The sequence below is a fragment of the Nyctibius grandis genome, chromosome 1, assembly GCF_013368605.1.
Source record: "Nyctibius grandis isolate bNycGra1 chromosome 1, bNycGra1.pri, whole genome shotgun sequence".
NCBI lineage: Eukaryota > Metazoa > Chordata > Aves > Nyctibiiformes > Nyctibiidae > Nyctibius > Nyctibius grandis.
This window is the reverse complement of record NC_090658.1, coordinates 11,323,665-11,345,000: the sequence shown is the minus strand read 5'-3', so window position 1 is coordinate 11,345,000 and position 21,336 is coordinate 11,323,665. Positions and strand designations below refer to the sequence as shown.

At 40.5% G+C, this 21,336-nt stretch overlaps 1 protein-coding gene across 8 annotated transcripts in view; it reads left to right on the top strand.

Moving 5' to 3' along the window:
• Positions 1–21,336, top strand: part of EHBP1 (EH domain binding protein 1) — a 240,952-nt gene that overhangs the window by 214,979 nt on the left and 4,637 nt on the right. For all 8 annotated transcript variants that reach the window (XM_068406149.1, XM_068406140.1, XM_068406131.1 and 5 more), the window contains 2 exons: positions 17,092–17,191; positions 18,342–18,415. In XM_068406149.1, the coding sequence (XP_068262250.1) occupies positions 17,092–17,191; positions 18,342–18,415 (174 nt within the window). The remainder of the gene's footprint in view (positions 1–17,091; positions 17,192–18,341; positions 18,416–21,336) is intronic.

The following is a 21,336-nucleotide window of genomic DNA, read 5'->3' as shown; positions in this document are numbered from 1 at the left end:
TGGCTGATGTGACCCTGTGCCACCTACCAATGTGCTGGCTTTGACCCAGCGATGTGATACTCCAACAAGCTGAAAGAGATGGCTGTCTCTGCTTTCTTTTGACCTCCCAAGGCAGCTGCCTGGTGTAGGGACCAAATGACATGGAAGAAGAATATCTGCCTCACACCTGCTTTCTCCAAACCGCCTGCCACAATGCCAGCGTGCCCACCAGGCTCCCCTGGGAGGCAATCCCATCTCCAGGCCCCCTCTCCATGGAATACCAGGACAGGATAGTTAAGATAGTTTTGTTTTCTTCAAAACATCATTAGGATTGAAAAAAAATGAATCTCTTGCTCGCACATTTTGCATAAATACATGGTAAGTTATCAATTGATGTTCAAATAGCTTAATTGAGTTTGAGGGGGGGAAAGGTCATTTAATTGGTCTATTGAAATGTTAACAGAAACAGATATGGCAAGGAATAGACTTTAATGGCTGCAGTGTGGCACTGATGTCTGCATTCACTTGCAAAATTGTTAATTAGGGCACTTTGGTAGTTCATTTGCTTTTGTATTGATGTGCTTAGTCCAACGAGAGAAATTGGGTTTGTATATGGTATTTACACGGGGCAGGAGAGGCTTATCATACAGTCAGGAAGGGGGAAAATAAAGTGTAATTCAGAATTGCTTTATGATTTGTCCCAGTGTCTTCATTAACCTGCTTCCAGTAATGCAAGTTGTTTTCTAGTGGCTAGTGTATTTTCTTATGTGTTTAAGTGTAATATATTTGGCTTCATTTTTTTAATCATTGTAGTGGTGGACTTGAATAACTCTATAATGAGATTTTTTTGTTGTTGTTAAAGTTATGTAGAAAAAGCTTTTTAAACGAGATTAAAACAGACTGTACTGCAAAACAAGGAATTAGATATCTGTGTCCATTGAGCCCCTGGAAGAAGGTGTTATCTCCTTAAATGCATACCAAAAGAATATATTCAGTTGCAATTCCTGGCCCACAGTCATCAGTGCCAGTGAAATTACAACACCAGTCCTTAGTATATACTTTAGGTCCATCGTGCCTCTCTTACAGAACATAAACCTTTAAGGTATTGGCATTTTGTATGTGGGAATAACGAAATTGCACTGAGTGTCCACCAGCATTTTTTGAGGGTGGTAATTGCAGGGATTAATCCTGGTGCTGTTTTCTAATAGACTCACTGGATGCAAAGCTTTATATTTGAATTGGCTGCAAGAAGGCTGTATTGTGTACTATATATAATAATACATTATACCTTAGGTACTCTTTATAAACAGAGGCAGCAAGAAAAAAAAAAAAAAACAAGTGAAAAACCAAGTAGTTATGAATCATCACTTTTACAACAGGGATCCTGTTGTCCTACAGGAACAGGTTAGGAGAGAAGATGACATTTTGCAGTAAATAAAGTGCTGATCTTAACAGCTCCTAAATGAAACGGACTTTTTTTCGTTATATATATTGTAATTTCACATTTGGGCACTCTGTCTGCCCCTTGTTTCAGAGTTCGGGCTTTGGTACGTAATTTGCAACAAAGTGTTTCTTTTAAACTCCAGGCGTTCCTGTAGCGACGAGAGTTGACATCAGCTTCATTTACTCCTATGTGTTTGTGAAAGTACTTATGTGAAGATCACAAATATGCGCAGTGCAGCTATCTAGTTCTGCAAGTTTAATTCGAGGCCCAGAAAGTTTCATTGTGGCCCTATGCAAATGTATTTACATAGGAATGGGTCTTGGGTCCTTTAAAGAAGGCAACAAAGTTGGAAGACTGAGGCCAACAAATAAATGAAAGTTTCTCTAAATCCATTGGATAATAGAGGCAGTGTTAAGGCTAACCACAGTGTTGAACTAAACAGAGGGATTACTCCTGGGTTTTGCATCAGTTGTTTTCTGCCGGGTGGCCTCACTTGTCAAAAAAAAAAAAAAAAAAAAGTTTAACGGGTGAACATTCACATGGCACATTGAGAAAAGAAGTATGCTTAATTCCATCAAAGCTCAGAAATCAGTCATTAATTTATTCTAACCTCCAATTGTTGGTCATTTGTGAAACATCTGGCCTTTAAGTCATAGGAACCTAAACATAAGTACAATGTGAGTTCTTCTGAAGATGGGAGTTGGGTGTAGTGGGGGTGCTGGGTTCGCATGTGTACGTGAGCGTGGGCGCACGTATGTGCGTGTATTGCAGAGGTTGCGACTGCCACTTAATTTCGGAGACTTTGAAACATATTAAAATGAATCCTTCAGTTAATTTACTCTTGAAATTAGATTATTGTTCATTTGCATCTTGGAAAAGTTCTGCCATTCAAAAGAGTCTCTTTCTTCATGGTGAGTTAACAGTTAGATATTTAGCAATCTTGCAGCTTGCTAGTCAGAAATAGTTTCTAATGAAGTTGAAATTTGAGATAGAAAATGTATAAAAGCTTTCAGGAAAGACATACCCTATTTTCCATATGGCTAAGTAATTGTTATGATATTTGTTTTAAAGCTGGACTTAGACACTCCTGACTGCCCTCTAATTTGATATGGCTGGTCCCGGCGATTCTTCTGGAGGAAACTTTCGTACCAGAATGCAGTGAAGGAGATAAATAATTTTGCAGCTATAAGCACATTGTGAAGTATAGAAAATAATTTCGGTCGCCTTTACTGTCGGGCAGATAACGGTCTTCAGGTTATTTGCCTCTGCTGGGAGTTGGAACCTGAGTGAAAAGGAACTGAGTGATTAAAAGCAGATTTGAAATAAAGGTGCCACCTCGGAGCTGACATAATTCTGCCTTTTGTTAAGTTTAAAATAACACCTGCTATTTAATTCTCAGGGCTGGGGGGTTGGTTTTAGTTGGGGAGGGAATAATAGTTCTTCATGGATAGCTTAAACATTGCAACATCTCCTGTGATGAAATTTCATGTATTCCACATGGGCATAGAATGAAACTAGATTTTTAAATATGATGCAAAAATGTAGATCTGTCAGTCCACGTGGCTGTGGGGGTACCTCAGAGCTTTCTGTCTCCAGGCACTTACCTGCCTCTAATTTTTTTGTTTTTAAAGACCAGTGTTCCCTCTTTGGCCTGACCATTTGCTTTTCTTGATCAGCAGAGGCTGGCTGCAGCTCTAAGGCTGTTTTGACAAACATAATGATGCTATCCAAGTGCATGACAAAAAGAAAGAATTTTGAAGGTTTTGTATAAAGCAGCTCTTTCTCTTAATATTTGTTTATCCTTTCCCCCTTGCTAAGTAAATAAATCTTTAATCCCCACTCCACTGTAAAATTTACTGTATCCGAATCTAGACCATTGTAACTCCTTTCAAGACAGGTTTTATCCTTTCCTACTAAATGGATATCTGCGATTTTGGCAGCCTGACACACATTGTATTAAAAAAATCCAATGAGTACATTAGGGGTGATTTAATGTATTTGGATTCTTAGTGTTTACTTGTCCCTGCCATAGTGTGGCCAGAATTTAGTGACGTGAGTTTGAAGCGCGTGGGAATCCATGAGCGCTCACGTGTTGCACAGTGCATGTGTGTGCACGTACGCACGACCCACCAACGTAATACGTAAAAAGTCACGTTTCGACTGCGTTAAAGCCCTCATTTCCAAAGCACTGATGTCGAAAGTACTGGTAGGATAGTGGAGATGAGAGAGGGTAAAAAAAAAATCTCTTTATACAGCTTGTGAAATGTAATGTTTGAAACGGTTCTTTGAGAATGTGTAGATTATGGCTTGCGTAGTGACTCTTTCCAGCTCTCTGGGAAATGAGCTGTTGACATTCTTTTGGGTCATCATCCGAGATAGGAGGGCAACCACAAGGATTTAGCAGATAAATTCATCCAAAAAGACCTTTATCCATTTCATTGCAACTTGGAAATGTTCATGTCGAATAGCAGCATTAATGTAGCCCTTTTAGCCCTTCAAAGTGAGCCTTATGTTTAAAAAAAAATAAAAAAAAAATCAAATGACCAGAGTAATAACTTCTTTAGGTCTTCTAAGAGGTAGTTCTTTATTTACATAATTCTGGAGCATAAACCCATCTTTCCTTCAAGAGGCTCTGAAATAGAATTGGGGATCTTATTCAGTGAAGGAGTCTTGTTTGAATTCTAATCAACTGGATCTGTCTCAAATTCATTTCTAGTTTATTATAAACAGTGGAATTTAAATTAATTTCTTCTTATCTTGTCTTTTGAAGAAAGCTAGCAACATGTTTGAAAGGTTTTATATTTAAATACAACTCAGAGTGTATTTTATTTGAGGGTTTTTGTTGGTTTGTTTTGTTTTTTTTTTTAACAGGTGTCGGGCAGGATGGGTTTTGTCAGCCAGACAATGATTATGCATTAGTATAGGTGATTATGAAATAAATAGGGGGAAAAAAAAAAACTTTTTGACTTGAACTCGAATGATACTATATAGGCTGAATGTGCAGGCAAGGTTCCCACAATGCACTGTGAAAACCTAGGCTAACAACCACCCCGCTGCGTTGAAAACCCCCCAAAAAAGACAAAAGCACAATGAAATAGAAAGCTTACCACTGGTAGCTTTCAAAACGACAAACTAGGCAAACTATACATCTCCACCACTCCAATTTTGTCAGAATGCTAATGAGCTTGCTCTGATCTTTACTCGGCTTCCCGTGTTTTCTACATCTTCAAGGACCACATGGCGCTAGCAAAATAAAGACAACTAAATGAGAATTTCGAATGCTTTTTGTGTTAGGACCTGGTGCCTTTCAGTTGACGCACTCGTTGAATATTCTCAACTTAAAAGCGTACAACAGGGGGCTGGGTATGAACTTTTTAGCAGGGGGAAATTTATACAAAAGTAAATGAGTGTGATGAGGAAAATATGAGAAAAATTTCTGATTAATTTCCACTCTATAATATCAATGACACCTTCAGCCCCTCTCATACTCCTCTAACAAGAGATGCTGATAAAAGATGAATGATTCTGTGTTGTTCACAGTGAATGTTTAGTGGTTTTTTAATAGCAGCATTCTACATAAAAGGCACCAGGAAGTACTCTGCATTAGCAGTTGAGATCACTAGTTAATAGGATGATGTCTTTTAGCTTTTGTCACAAGATTATTAGAAAGGATGGGTTTCTGTTCTCATCCCAGCATACTTTGGAGTGCTTGTTGAGTACAAGTGCTAAAATACAGGTTTCTCGGTATTGTTTTGCATGCAAAGTAAAAGCTCTTTTAATGCAACACCTTTTACTTCTTTTTTTTTACCAGGTGATTTTTGTCATTGATCTCTTATCTGTCCCCTTTAGCTGTATTAATCACTTGGAGTGGTCTGCTTCTCAATGGGGGCTTGATGATGTATATGTGTATAGATTCGCTATCAAAAGTAAATCCCTTATATGCTCTGCACCTTCACAAACCTGATTATCAAGCTGTATTTACCAGTCTGTATTACACCGTCTTGAATGCTTCTTACTGGAGTCGTCCAGTCTGCCATACAAATTTGCACTGGGGAGGGATAAGCTAGGAGGAGACATCCTGCTCCCTAAGCCAAGTTTTGTCTTTTAAAAACAATTGAATTCACAATTCTCTTTGGGATTCTCAAAAGTAAATGCAGATTTGTATTCACCAGTGGCAGGGCTTGGGGAGGAAAATGATGAACGTTCAGTTTTGCCTGAGAGATGAACTCCATTTAAAAATTGTTTTTGTCACCGTCTTCAGGGACGCAAGCACACAGTGTGAAAAATAGCAGTGCATATGCATAAGGAGAAAGAAATCATCATGGTCTTTTCATATTTTCATATCTTACCTAAATCAGAAAGAATGAATTAATAACACCGTAAGTTTTATAGCAATTTGCCAGCCCTGCTTTCCTACGCTGTTGTTTTGCTTAGCTCAGCATGATTAATCTCAGGTGAACTAAAAACTTGCCAAACCACAAGGTGGTAGAGAGTTGTCCAACCATACTGTGAAAGACAAAGATGCACATGCCGAAGCGCAGCAAGAGAAACGACGTTATTACAACGGCAGTTCTGGAAAGACAGAAAACTTAAAAATATCGCTGAAAACAGCATCTTTGCCATTTACCTTTCTACATTTAGCATGAAAAGTGAGTGTAACTGTTTTAAAAAATTCTGAATATGTGAATGATACATATGTGACACTGGTTTGTTTTTTTGCTGGTGCTGGTTTGTGAGCATTGCCTGTTGGAAATACCTAACGATTAGGAGGCTAGAAGGATATCACTAATAGAAATTTGTGTTGGACAAGAAGAAAAGGTTTTTGACACAAGCACAAGAGTTAATGATTTTTATTGTAACATAACAGTTCTCCAAACTATGTATTGGTAGTTACTGCTTTTTTTGAAGCAAAGCAATATTACGAAGCACTTGATGAGATGCTTCTCTCCCCAGTGTTCAGGAATGTTAACTTGCTGCCAGGGTTATGGTAATGGGAGTTTTGGCAACTACCAAAACCCTGGGTGAAAGAAGTGCAACGACATTATGATCGAGATCTCATTTACAATATGGTGACTGTGCTTCTATGTTGCATACAAGTGTGACTGACTGACCTGAATCCTGCTGAAGCCCACAGAGCTCTGCAGAAATGCCTGCTAGTACTGAATCCATGGAGTGCAAAGCCATTCATTAAAAATTGTTAATGCAAATAAACTGGCATGCTAGTAAGCTGTTTTTCTGACGCGAGTCTTCAGGGTCCAGATCTTTCATACACAAATTTCTGCACAAGTATTGGTTTTGTAGTTGCCAGAATCATGCATTTGATGAGAGACTGAGAACTTCTTGAGGCTCATCAGCCTTTCTCCAGTTTCCCTTCTGTCATGTTGCCTCCACAGTCTCTTACTGGCAAACTCTTTCCTCTCCAGTCTCCATCTCCTCCCATTAGCAGTTCCTGTGAAACAATCTTGACTTGCTTTTGGTAAAGGAAGACCATACAGTCTTCAGCTGTAGACATGCTGGGCATTTGGAAAAGTATGGCCTTCCAAATGCCCAGCATGTCTACAGCTGAAGAGCTCCCACAGAACAAACACACCATGCCAAACCCTGCAGTTCACAGTTCTGACTCTCCAATTCACCACATCTCTTCAGTCTTAGATCTGTTGGTAGACAGAACTTCCCGGGAGGAGACCTTTCCAAGACCAGACATGGGCAGTGTGCGTGTTGAGCTTTCCCAGGCCAAGTTCATTAAATTGTTAAAGCAGCTCAGCAGCAACAATGACCATATTTACTTTTTTCTCAAAGTAGCACAGAATTGCCATTGGCTGGAAGGCCTGAACGATAAGTCAGCCTCCTTTCCGTGCACTTCCCTGGCTTGTAGCCTCATCATTGCCTTAAAAGAACTTGTCAACAAAGTGCTTGAAGCCAGCTTGAAGAAGAGAGCCCGAGCACAGCGCTGCACACATAGCAGGAGGCTACTCTGGGAGAGCCCTAGGTGCTATGAATAGACTTGCAAGCCTTACAAAAGTCTTGCAAGACCCAACAGACACTTGCTTCTTTTAACTTATTTCCATCTTTCTTTGTGGTATTGCAGTATAAATGCTCTTTCATGTGGTAGGCATAATCTTTGGCTTTATGCCTGGATGTTAGCTTTCTCTACAATCAGTGCCTGCCTGTAAAGAGAAGGTGAGGAGAAAGGCACTTTGGTCACCCCGGGGCTCCCAGCCCACAATGCCACTGCAGTCTGCAGAAAGCCCTGTTATTTTTTCTTGGTTTTCTCCTGTTTACCACCAAAAACACCTTTTCTGTCAAAACTGGAAATTGTGAGGCTCCAAAACGCCTCAGCCTAGCTGAACTTGCCCAGTTAGCCCTGGGAAGCTTTGGATCCCAGAAGTACTAACCTGCCAACTCCCAGTAAGAGTAGGCGTCTTCATTAACACCGGTACAAGGTCACGTTCAATGCCAGCCATATAGAATCATAGAATCATAGAATGGTTTGGGTTGGAAGGGACCTTAAAGATCATCTAGTTCCAACCCCCCTGTCACAGGCAGGGACACCTTTCCACTAGACCAGGTTGCTCAAAGCCTCATCCAACCTGGCCTTAAACACTTCCAGGGAGGGGGCAGCCACAACTTCTCTGGGCAACCTGTGCCAGTGTCTCACCACCCTCACAGTAAAGATTTCTTCCTAATATCTAATCTAAATCTGCCATCATCTCACTTCAGGCAGTTGCTTGGGTTAAATTCAGCCCTGTCCATTAAAGAAGTCATTTTACACTGTCCACCATCCCTTCCCAGCCCCAGGACAAGGTTCTGAAGGAAGTAAGGCAACATTTAGTAAAAATGGGATAATATGCTGCCTAGTAGAGCACAATCCAACAACTTTAAAGTTAGCTGACTTCTCACCATCTCACCTTACCCAGCCATCACTTGCCAAGTAAACAGGCAACTGGTCTATGGAGTACTTGTGAGCCATGGAGAAATTGCTGTCACTCATAACAAAGCATCCAACTCTACTTGTCAACCTGCAAGCAGAATAGTTCATCTGCCAGTCCGTCATCCCCTTCTTGGTGAATTTCCAAGTGTGTGAACTACTGTTTCTCCAGTAGCTTCAAAGGTTTGAGTGTATTGGTTAATGGTGCATGTTTCCTGTGCTGCAAGCAAAGGTCTGATACATACTTTTCCCAAGCCCGTGCTTCTTCTGAAGTTGTGCTACATGAGAAAATTGGGGCACGAAGAGTACCAGAGGGTGATAAAAGACAAGTGTTGGTTCTGCTCAGTGCTAGGATCCCTGCAGGCACTGTCATCAAGGCAGGAAGCATCACTTTCTTACAGGAGTCTCTCCAGATGTTTCAGTTGAATCTCACCTCTTGTTGTCTGAATTTTGGGCCACAGACTGTCTGTTTTCTTGGTCTGGATTGATGGTCCCACATTTAAAATATATTCATAATCTTTATCAAGCCCCAGCATTCTGTTTCTGTTGATTTTCTGTTATTTTTTAGTGGCTTCTATGTTGACTCGTCATGTAGAGAAAATCAGCAATCCTTTAGGCGATTCATCTTTTGTGGAAGTTTCAGTCCTGTGATAATTTTAGGTTGCCAAGACTGCAGGCCACAAATGTTTATCTTCCTGTGAGTCAGTCCCACTCCAGGTAGAATCCTCACGTGTGCTGAGATGTGGTCAGAACCCTGACCTTCTGTTTACACAGCTCTCAAAATTTTAAATAGCCTCTCTGATTTATTATGTTTCAGAAACCAAAGAAATTACAAGTTTCCTGCTTGATATTAAGCTGATTTGGTGTGTTCTTGTGATGAAGGTATTCCCTTGGTGGCAGCTCCGTTTTGTTAGGGTTACAGTACTTTTGGGGGCTCAAATAGAGTCAGACAATGCACTGCAATGTAACTCTGCCTGGCAGATTCTTGGCAGTCGTTACCTACCTTTATGAGACTCCATTGTGTGGACATCAATGTCTCCTTCTCAACTGCTCTCAGACAGCAAGTTAGTGGCCATGAATTTGCCTTTCTAATGTTCCTTAGGCATTTTCCCGTCCAGTTCAGACTTGGAAAATTGTGCCAGGGCTTCATCTGCTAGGTAGCTCTTCTGGAGTGTCATCTAAACAATGGTTTATCTCTTGGTGGCTATTCTTGTTCATTTTCAGTGACTTTTAATAACCAAGGAGGTCCTCCTTCAGTGAAAGGAAGGAGTATTACGGAAGAAAGCTGGGCATGGTAATCTGAAATGGCAGGCATGAAGCTCAAGGTGGAACAGCCCATCTATTCATGCTGTGGGGTGCCTACTGCAGTGTCCATTTTGACACTTAGAACTTTGAAGAATTATTTTAACCAAAATTCTGAGCTTTTTGACCAAAGGTGGTCTTCTGAGAGCAAAGGAGGGTGATTTTTTAGAAAATAGGTCTCTTTTGGGATGCCTCAGTTTCACTCAGTGAAAAATTGTGTATCACTAGTCGTTTAAAAACCTTCACCGTAGCTTTCAGTTGCGTCAGACACATTTTGCGGTAGGTCTCGTAACTCTCCTTTACAAAGAGTATCTGTTGTGAATACAGGCTTTTCTGCTTAAGTATTTGTTAAATTCAGTAACTCGCATTAAAAACAAGAGCTCATCTGTGCATAAGCTGTTCACAGTGAGCGAGAAGAGAAGACTATTAAAATCAGTGGGAAGTCCACCATTGACTTCTAAGGGTTCAAGACCTTCCATCAGCCTTTGTTAGCGATGTGAGGTTCGTCAGCTAGAACACCCAGCGTTGTTTCTCGTCCCTTCTCGTCTTTCCGTAAAGCTGTAATTGCCACAGTGGATCAGCCCCATGGTCTGGTCAAGAACGCTGGCCCGTAGAGGGACAGGTACGGGTTGAACCCAAGCAGGGGCAAGAAACTCCACAGGGGCTGGTTACAGGCTAACTTGGCCCCAGGGAACATTTCATTTAACCTCTAAAAATTAAAGGTTAGCTCATGTCCTAAAGCAGGAGGATCCAATTCTTAATTGCCGTGGTTTTTTGTTTGTTTGTTTGAATATTTATTGCTACAGCTTTGCCTTTCCATATTCAACATTCGACCTGTTTTAATTCTTGCTGAGCTCTTAGTTTCAACATTGCCTTGTGGCGACGAGTTCTACTGGTAAATCATGAGGCTTTGAGGAAAGATCGTTCTTTTTATCGGTTTTAAACACACCACCTTCAATTTCAGTGAATTTCCCCAGGTTCTTACAAGACGAGACACATCCTAGAACTATTCTTTATTTGCTATTCATGTTCTCCTTCAGGTAAACAAGCCAATCTGTCCGCTCGCTCCTAATACAGAAACTGGTAAATACTCATCCCCGTGATTGGGTAAATGCAACTTTTTTGTTCAGCGGGCAAATGAAGGTGGCAGGGTACGTTTTTTTAAAATTCTTCCCATTAAATCTGGGGAATTTGCTGGCATTTGGATGGCTCTCAGTGGTCATCTAGCTTCTGTCAACTAACAAATAGCCCAGAAAGAGGAGCAGAGCGAAGCTGGCCGGTTTTTGTCGTTATTTGCCCTGCTCTAGTTCACATGCGCTGGCATTCTCCTGCTGGCCTCTTCACCCAAGTGTGTTGAGTGAAGAAAGCTTCTTCTATTCTATTTTAAAACTGTGTGTAAACATCAGCAAATGGGTAAAGAATGGGCTCTGTCTTAAGTAGGTTGTTTTTCATGTAGTTCTGTTGAGGTAAATGGGGAGACATGGGGAGTTTTCTGTGTTTAACCATGACACCATGGCACACACACTATACGCAGTGCAAATAAAATTTAAAAACAATTACTGCTGAAGACGGCATACAAAGTGATTTCTGTAAACCTGTTATTTCTTGCCAGATTGAATGGGCTGGTTTGGGATGCTGATAGAAACCCTTTATTATTTATCTTCCGCGGGTTGTAATTCATTTTTGCACAACAGCTAAATACGTTTACATTTAAGGATTTTTAGAAAAATATTAATCTATTGGCTTATCTTGACAGATTTACGATGGTATAAAGTGTAGAGGAGTTACTGTGTTCATCCATTTACGCTGTAAACTCATCTTGTCCCTGCATGTTGCTGCTTTTTCTTCCTTTTAAGTGGTATTCACAGTGTTCCATAGCACTTTCTTCTCTGTTTTCTTAGCAATGTACAGTTTTACTATGTTAATCCATATTGGGTTTATCTAATGACTAGCTGCCCAAACGGCTTAAAAATGATGGGTCTAATGGCACATACACGTACTGATAGCTGGCTGAGCATAAGGGGTGGGTTTGGAAGTATTTTTAACAGGAAAGGAAAAAAAAATAGAAATTGTTTTTTCAAATTGTTTCAGAAGGGACATTTGTCAAGATGCTTCTTATTTAAATATTTACCAAATAATTAGCTTACAGTGTAAACTAAAATCCATTTGTAAATCCTGAAGAACGTAAAGGAAAAGGTATTTTTAAAAGACTGCCTGGAAGCTGTGTAATGTTAAAATAAGCTGGTTGCTTTTGTTGTTCTCAAAAATGGTAACATATAAACATGCTTGTAATTCTTGAGCATTGTAGATGAAAATTGGCTCAAGTTGGTTTTGAATAACAGTCAGGAAAATTATATTTGATTATGCGTGATGAACCACGGGAGAAAAGAAAGGGTTTTGGAGTGGGGTTTGGGGTTTTTTTCACTATCGTTAAAATTCTGGCTGTCATTAAAATTTATCCCAGTAAGGGACAAAATCATCAAACTTTATGCTGCAGCCTTGATTGAATCCTGCACAGGAGCTACTACAGCGCAGAATCACAACTCAGAAGTCAGTAGGAGTTTCTCGTATCTGTGGGCAGAATTTAGTGTCTTGTGCTATTCCAGGCTTGGTGTTGGGGTCGTTCCTAATCATTGAGGAGGGTTCTGGTAGATGTCAAGTGAAGAGAAGAATAGAGCACGCATCCTTCACCACTCAAGCCAGACAATGAAATTAGAAAATGGCACTGGGAGTTGCTGTGAGAGAATTCCCCTGGATTCCTAGAGGAAGAATAAAACAAGAATGTATTGATTAAAAATAAAAAGAAAATTAAAAAAAAAAAACAATTAAAAATCAGAAAGGAAGAGGGGAAAAGAAATAAACTAAAGAAACCTTGCCAGAATCCTCCTCAGAACCTATCTAATAATAAAGTCCGACAGTAAAAGCTGTATTGTCTTTTTACATAAAAGCGCATGTACTTACTGTTTTGTCTTAGTTTCTGTTTCTGCGTTTTTCAAATCTCTTACCGAGCGTTTTGCATGCGTCTGATGTTTGCGGCACTACGCGCTCTCATTTGAAGACTGTTTTCAGAAGTCATTATTGAACTATAGGATAAAAAGGTAGAAGCATAATTACGTGTTAAAGAGAATAAATATGTTCTGCTAGATAGTTAACCAGGTGAGGTTAAACAAGATAAGATGAATTCTGGTCTTTTTAGAAAGCTGACAGTCTTCATTTTAAGCTACAATGTAAAGTGCTTTATCCTGAGATTAGGTATTGTGGCAGAAGCTAAAACTGCCTTTTTCCCCTAACCGTGCCAGAATACAACCTCCTTTTCTTTTTGCGCTAACAAGACTGCTTTACCACCACAGCCCACTCTAAGTAATTAAATCAATCCTTTGTACTTACCGTATTCTCCTCTAGTGACGGTACTAGATCTGATTATATGCTTCATGCATATTCAAAGTACGGCACTGACAGCTCTTTAATGAGCTCTTACTTAATCAGTCCGAACAATGTTCATCTTGTTCTTTTTTTCCTCATACATTAGAGCTAGGGAACAGTTGGGGAAAAAAATGAAACATCCAGCATTCATTTGAAAAATATATTGTACTTTGAAAAGTGTCTAAGCTGGGGAAGTTGCATTCTGCCCTTTAAAAGTCTGATGGACAAATTGGATTACTAGTATTGGATTAAATAACAAATGGTTAGAGGAGAAATGAGAAAAGCTCGCTGTGATCACAGGCTTTAATATTTTTTGTTACTTATAAAGCTGAAGGGGTCTTTAACCAGTTATTAAAGTCAGGATTAATTTGTAATGGTCCAACTTACTAGCTTTAAAAGGGTTTTGTTGTTGTTGTTGTTGTTGTTTTTTATCGAAAACAATAGTGTAATGCATGTATTATGGGAAAAAATGTAAGTTTAAGATCTGTGGGCTATTTATAGATTTTCATCGTCTTGTACTGGCTCAGATAAGGGGTTTGCATGTGTGGGATCGATTTGTTCTCAAACATGTTTGTCGCTTCATTTAAATAATCTGTACTGTATTTTTTTTTCCCCAAGAACAACACAGATATCTTCCCAATTTTAATTTTCAAGCATTTGAACAAGTCAATTAAATACTTGTTTTACACTTGGAAAGTTGAAACAAAAACAACCCCAGCAGCAGCAGGGTTTTACAGAGTGAAACTGTGTTGAAGAAAGGCTTTTTTCTAAATTTTTTATTTTAGACATTGTAAATGTGAGTTTAGCTTGCAGTATCACTGCAGTAACAACACTCAGTTTTTCTTTATTGCAAGTGTTCTGCGTGCATCCTTCCACCAAGGAAAAAAAAATAGCAGTAATGTGCTAATGGCACTTTATTTGCTAAAAAGAGTTGTTTAAATTTTTTATATATGGCAGTTCATCTTTATTTCACGTGCCTGGGAAGAATCTGTTTCAGCTTCATGCGCAAGAATTTAAAAGCTGACGGTCAACAACAACAAAAAAATCAGCGTTGACTGCTATTAATATTGCACACATGTGTCATTTCACTGATCAAAAAGGCCTTCGCTGGGGTACAATTGGCCTTTTTCCAAATTGCAAGCTTTTTCTCAGCTTTTTCTTTTTTACTCTTTCTTCTTTTGTTGCTGCCCGGGGATTTGTGCCTATCGCAGCCGATATCACATGACCGGTGTCAGGGCATCACATGGGTCCAAAGCGAATACAAAAACAGATTAAAAATTCTCTAAAAACAATCAAGACTTTGTTAACTCACTTTTAAACCAGCCTATTCTATGGATATTGCGTGTGCTTCAGTGTCAGCGTGGAAATATCAAAATAGGCACCTGTTCAGATCTGACTTGACAGCTCCAAGCTTTACCTAGATCTTTTCTCGTTATATGTTGCAACTAACTTTATTTAGGAGGAATACATTAATAGAAAGAAGTTTATATCTTAAGTTTATGTTCTTACCCCGAGATTGCATGACACGAAATTCAAGTTCAGATCCGCCGTTGAGTCAAACTCCTTTGAAACATTTCTGTCTCCCGTTTCTTTTTCAAGGCTTGCAAAATGAAATGCAGCAAGAGCTTGCATTTATAATGGCATCTTTTAGCCAGAGATCTCAGACCACCCCAAAACCAAAACATTTAGTGTCCTAAATTGATTAAAATGTTACTATAGCCATGTGTGTCTGGTTCTGAGAGCTTTTTTTCACCAACAGTGTGGTAATCTCATGTGTCACAGAATAAACTGATCATTTTGCAAGGGGAAAAAAGCCATCTATCCCCTTTTTCTTGCCCTCTCCCCCAAATAAATTTCAGCTACTTTGTGCATTTCAATGAAAGCTTGCTAACATTGATTATCATCTACTTCTAAAAGCAGACCCCGTTAGATGGACCAGTACAGCAATGCCTTTGATCTGTAACTTAATAGCAAAGTGTACCTATGTTTTAATCCTCTTTGGGGGAGTGCTGAACTGGTGAATATTATTGCAAATGCCGTGGCGGAGTATTTTCTGCACAAAACCATAAGTTGGAGATCTTGGGGGAGAGCATTTTTATGTGACAAATTTCTTCCTTCATTACTCCATCATCCAGGAGCTGGACCCTGCTTCTTCTGCTTGGAAAAGGGCTGCAGGGTCATCCCCGCTTTAGGATGCTCTGCACTTCCCATCTTGCTGCTAGCAAATCATGTGCCCTAAAAGCACCCTTCTAGGAATGGTTTCATCAACCAGGAGCTTCCCAGGGTGATAGGTGGACGTGGGGGGATGTCTCACATCAGAAAGAAGAGCATGCCGAATGGCATAACTTTTTTTTACTGTGTGGGTCCACCAACTCAACCCCAAGCTGATCAGCTTCCCTGTTCATCTCCTTTTCCTTCCCTTGTGTGGATGCACCAAGCCCACAGGCCACAGCGGGGGGAATCAAACAGTTTGGAGAAGGACGGTGACCTTCCCTTACACGTAGCAGGGTCATAGCTGGGTGAGGAGGTGGTTCTCCATGCAGATCTGGGCTTGCACACTACTGTGGCGCTGGCGTGTGAACGTGCGTGTGGCAGGCACGTACGTGCAAGCATTTCAAACTCTCCCATCCGGAACTTGAAAGCTTTCTTTTAGAGCGAAACAATATTTTTTCTGGTGTCTTTCCAGCTTCTGGTGCTGGAAATTGCTTCTCTGCAATAGGGTCCTATGGTTTAAGTTAATAAGATCGCTTCCACGAGTGTACAGCACCTTACATCGGAGATTTCAAAACCCTTTACAAACATCAAAGAATTAACTTTTAGCACCCTTGCAAGACTGATGTGGGTGATTATCCCAATATTACACACAAGGTGCTTAAATGCAGAGATCTGCCCACAGTCTCCCAGGGAAGCAGTGTCAAAGCTGGGAGAAGTACTCAGAAGTCCCAGCTCGTGCTCCTTTGCCACTGTTCCAGGTTTCTTCCCACATTAATTTTAACCATTAAGAAGTGTGTGAGTTTCATAATTCAGTGAGGACCATATAGTCTTTGCTCCTCAGCTCAACTTGAGAGATGAGAATGGCAGGTCACTATGGAGGTGCAGTCTCCGCAAAGGACTTTGATGAGGTTTCTCCTAGTCCCCCAGCTCAGAGAGAGTGAAATTTGGCGGAGCGACCCTGTTAAGTAGAAAGGACAGTTGGGAGCCTTCTGGATGCTCGTCTGCCTTTCCCCTGCATGACCTGATGGTGCAGAGGTGGTAACATAAAAAGTCTTTTAGAGTCCATAGAGCATACCACTGCCTCCAGGTAGGCTATGGAAGGTCCTGATCCTGATCCTGCCTGGGAGGCAATGATGGACGTGGGCTGGGGAAAGAGGTGCTAGTCCTTGCATACACACGTGGGGACCCTTAGGCACCTGGACCCCAAAATGATTTGTATTTGTGCAGATGCGGGTTGAGGAGAGGAGCAGCGCTTTCCAGCTCATCGTCTGGAAGAGTGGCCATAAGTATAGAGAAGCTGAGCAGGTACCCGTTCCTTGGCCAAGGGTTCAGGATTATCATCTCCTCTGCAGCTACTTTGATCCTTACCACATCATCCTGACTGCGATGGGTTTGCATGGGTGGAGTGGATCTTGCCCACAAGGATTACTTTTGTGTTTGGAGGCCAGTGATGACCAGACATCTTTTAGCGGCAAGGTTTTTTTTCATTAGGAACTTCACAACAATATAGTTCTTTTGTGAGAATTTAAAAGACATAGTACTTTTTTAACAGGTGTTTATTTAGATCAGGGTATCAACATGATAAAGAAGACTAAAATGTGTGCTGAAGAACGGCTGCTTTCAAAGATTTATTTATGGAGCAAGCAGGATTGGGCAGCATAGTCATATGATGTTTTTACCATTTGAGAGTTCGCCTTATAATGCTCAATAATATTGGAGGCAAATACTCCAAAACCTGAATTGAAATACGTAGCTCAGTTTGTGAAATGCCACGTAAATAATGAAATTCTTTCCATTGCAGGAAGAAACACAGAAGAAGAAGAAGCTATGATGCAGGAATGGTTCATGCTGGTTAATAAGAAGAATGCCTTAATAAGACGAATGAACCAGCTTTCTCTTCTGTAAGTATGGATGGATACGTGTATTTACAAAAGGGTGATTTACTGGAATATTTACCCAGCAGGTAGATGCAAAACTTTGTTGTTTTCTTTCCATTAGACCTCAAAAATGGTCCCTCAAAAGTGAGTAGCATGGATGATTTGTGGAACACAGCGAATAATTTGTTTTTCTCATATTTCAGACTTGAAAATGAGAAGCGTGCAATGACACAAGATTAGCCAGAGCTGTGAAAAAAAATAAAGAAATATTAAGCACAGTTACATTTTCCAAGGCCCAACAGTAGAATAAAATTACATTTTAGAAATGAGCAAATAGGTTTGGATTGTGCCTTGGATATGACAGGTGAAGGCTATTTGGAGTGAGAGCAAAATTGGAGTCGCTACCTGCTTCGTAGAAATCCTCAATCCCATCCCTAGTTCAGCAGCACCCGATTGCTGAAAGGATATTAGTGAATCAGTCACGGTGCGATGATACCACCGATACTGCAGAGTAAGGACGAATAAACTTTTTTTCTCAGGCACCGGCGAGGAAGGGAGAAGACACTGCTCATTTTTAGAGGCGTTCTGCCCTCAGCGTTTCTTTTCCAGTTTCTTTTCGGTTTGATTATATTTCTTTCCGTAATGCCACCTAGCGTAGATGGCCTGCATACTTCCCTGGGAAGAGCCTGTGCTCACGAATTTCCTACCGTGTCTGAACTTGACAGAAGATTCTACCTTCAAAATATTAAGCTTTCTAATCCCGTGTCTAATTTTCATTATTCATTAGGGCAGAATGTATATAGGATAATAATTCCAGTGTCATATTATCTTGGTGAATAGGCTGATGCTGGAATTTGTAGATCTGGGGGAATGTTTTATACTTAGGACATTCCACAACAGCTGCTCCAAGGATGAATATGAAATAATTACGTCCTGTAGCACAATAGACTTAAACTGACGGAATTAAAGCTGACATTATAGAAAACGAAAAGGCCCTGTTACTGAATATGCCACCTGAGCAAGGTTTTAAGTTTGTGTATCATTTGTTTGGAGTAGCTTAAAGTTAAAGAGAAAAGTCGGTTACGAGTCCTAAAATCAATGTAAGTTAAAGGTTCTTTTAAGCGTTTAATGATTTAGTAATTAACATATTGATGAACTTTTGCAACTTGCCTAGGGAAAAAGAACATGACCTAGAAAGGCGCTACGAACTGCTGAACCGGGAGCTAAGAGCGATGCTTGCTATTGAAGGTAAGAGCGACACTGGGCACCAAGGGAAGGAAAATGCTTGCTGCCAAAGGTGGCTCCCTGCGAGTACCAAACATGGAGGCTTTTCTGAAGCCCAGTTAAGAATTAATGCTGATATTTACATCATTTTAAGTGACAGCACACAACAAACACACTGGGTCCGTGATCCCATTCTTAAGTTTTATTTGGGGGGAAAAAAAAAGTCCAAGATATGGGACAAAGAAATAAGGTCTCCTTGGAATAAACTTTGAAAACAAAGTGATGAGGAGGTAAAGAGTAGTTGTCCGGGGTTTATTATTTTTTGTCGCAGTAACGCTCTCCTGGCTTTCCTGTGGCGTCGCGCTGCTTTGGGTGCTGCAGAAAATGGAAGGGGTGACCCACAGAAGGGACCCTCCTTCCTTTTAATGTTTCAGACCTGTTTTACAACAGTATCTCACTGAGGGGAAAAAAAAAAGTCTCATCAGTTTTGGTGGTAAAACACTAGGTTTGCCGAGTAAGTATTTCATCACAAGCAACACCAGGATTAGTGCGAGCCTTTGCACAGATTTTCTCCCTTCTCCTGAGTTTAGTCACCTTACCTGAATGAAAACTCAGGGGAAGATTGACATGTGGGATAAATGAAACAATCGCATCCTTTCCATAGGGCTTTCAAGTGAATTGTACAATAATCCTGGGGATAATTCATAATAAAAAATAAACATCCAGATAGCTTAAACCATTGCTTGCATTATTTTCTTATTTAAATATCTTAAGTGTTTTCTAATGCTGCACCGCTTATACCTCTCAGTCACAAATGCTGTCTTATAGTTCAAAGATGTTTGCTTAAAAGTTAATCCTTTGGGCTCTGTAAAATGGACCTTTTGTCTAATCAATGCAAATTGATTTTGCTATTCTGTATTGACCTCTCAACCCTTTGACTGTCCATGGTAATTTCTTTCTTCACCTGATAAGGTACCTGATCCATAATAAATCAATTCTAATTAGTTTGGAGACTTCACTGGGAGCATAAGTTTGTAGGAAAAAAGCAGCAAGTTTCAGGTAGCTTTTTCATATCTCTCCATCTGTGGTTATATTTTTTGCATAAGACTATGTTCACTACATTCTTGCATAAACTTGAGTCATAAATATATACATTGCTTTCTGCAGAGACAAGCAAGTTTAATTGGGAATGATACTAACGAAGTATTTAAAACATAAAATACTCTAAAACCAGAGAGGAGTTAAGAGATACTGGCTTTAAGTCTGAAATTTCAATGCTTCATTGCCTCATATATGTTTTACTGTCTTGGAACGTCCTAGCAGCAGCCTTTGAATGTCTAGCAGCCTATGCCATTCACACGTTGACTTGAACAAAAATCTGTCCTTTTTTCATTTCTTTTTTGTAAGTTCAGAGGGAGATGCCAAAACCCAGGAAAGTCCTTTTTTTTTTTCCTCTTTTTTTTTTTTTTTTTTTTTTTTTTTGGTGCTACTGGTGATATGGTAAACAGGGGTTTAAGGAGAAAACATAAGTGCTGGAGAGTTTTGGTTTTGGTTTTTTTTTTTTTTTTTAATACGAGAAAGTCTGCATTTAGCACTTTAACCCTCAATAAGATTATTAGCCTACTAGAACTTTTAGCAGCTATCTGCATTTGCCTAAATAGCATATGAAAGGAGAAAAGTCTCCCAAGAAAATGCCTGCGAAAACTCAAAGTACACGTTTGTGACACCTCGCCTCTTGACGTGCGCGTCAGTGCTGTATCGCTTTCTGTGTCCGACATACGCTGGGCTGCAAAGATGCACTTTTTGGGAAGCCCCGGTAAAACCACACCGTTTATAATATGATTTCCCGGAAGAAGAAGCGTGGGCTGCCCAAACAGCCCGGCACTGCCTGCTCTGAGACCATTTAGGCGATTGCTAATGAGCACTTGGGCTCTGTGAAAGAGTTGAAAAGAAAAATCTCAGTTTTACCGGCACCGATTCCAAACCTGAAATATATGGGCAGGAAAAAAAAAAAATATATATAAAAAAACCAGGATGGGACTAGTTTGTTTGTCTAAAAGAAAGGCAGAACACACCAACCCAAACTGGAACGTAAAAAAAAAAAAAAAGTCTTTGAAAGGTGATAATTACTGTTTTGGTAAATTGCTCTAACTCTTCCACGCGTGACTGTGCTGTTTAAAAATCTATCAACCAATTTACTTCGCTAGTTGATGACAGGAAGAAAAAAAAAAAAGAAAAAAAGAAGAGAGCCTTGCAAAAGGTAGCAGCCTGCTGCTGGCAGCCAAAGGCGGTGTATCGGTGGCCGGCATGCCTTGCCTGCGCAGGCAGCGCGCGGGCAGCGCTGGCGTCCGCAGGTGCTGACCGTTATAGTGTTCAGTGATGTGCAGACCATGTCCCCTCGTAGCCAGCCGCTCAGATGGAGGCGTACACAGCTGAATGGCCTTTTGGAGGGTTACGGCACTTCACGCGGAACACATGAATGACCGAGGGTGGTAAAAAAAGGCATACTTCCCCCCCTCCTGTCTAGCGTAGAGATAAGAAAGAGAGAGTTAACGTGCTGCCTTCGTCCAGCTAGAAAGTGTTCCTCTCTTTTCCACTGCCGAGACTGCTCTGAACCGAGGAAGGCCTGAAATCCTTGACTAATAGGCCAAAGAAAATATAGGTTACGGGGTTTGTTTTAACGTGCGCGCACGGGAAGGCGTTTTGGCTGCCTGTGTGGGAGCCGGACGGCTCGTGTAAACAAGGTGCTGAATTTCAGAGCCTGATTTTTACCACGTCCGCGGCTGAGCAGCTGGATGCCTTACTTTCAGCTACCTTTCCTCTCGCTCCTTTCTTTTTTTTTTTTTCATTCGGGATTTAATGCCTCCTTAGAAAAGATAAGTTCATTTTTGCACACCTTGGGGTGGTGTGTTCATTTTCTGCCCAAGAAATGGATCTTCTTTTCG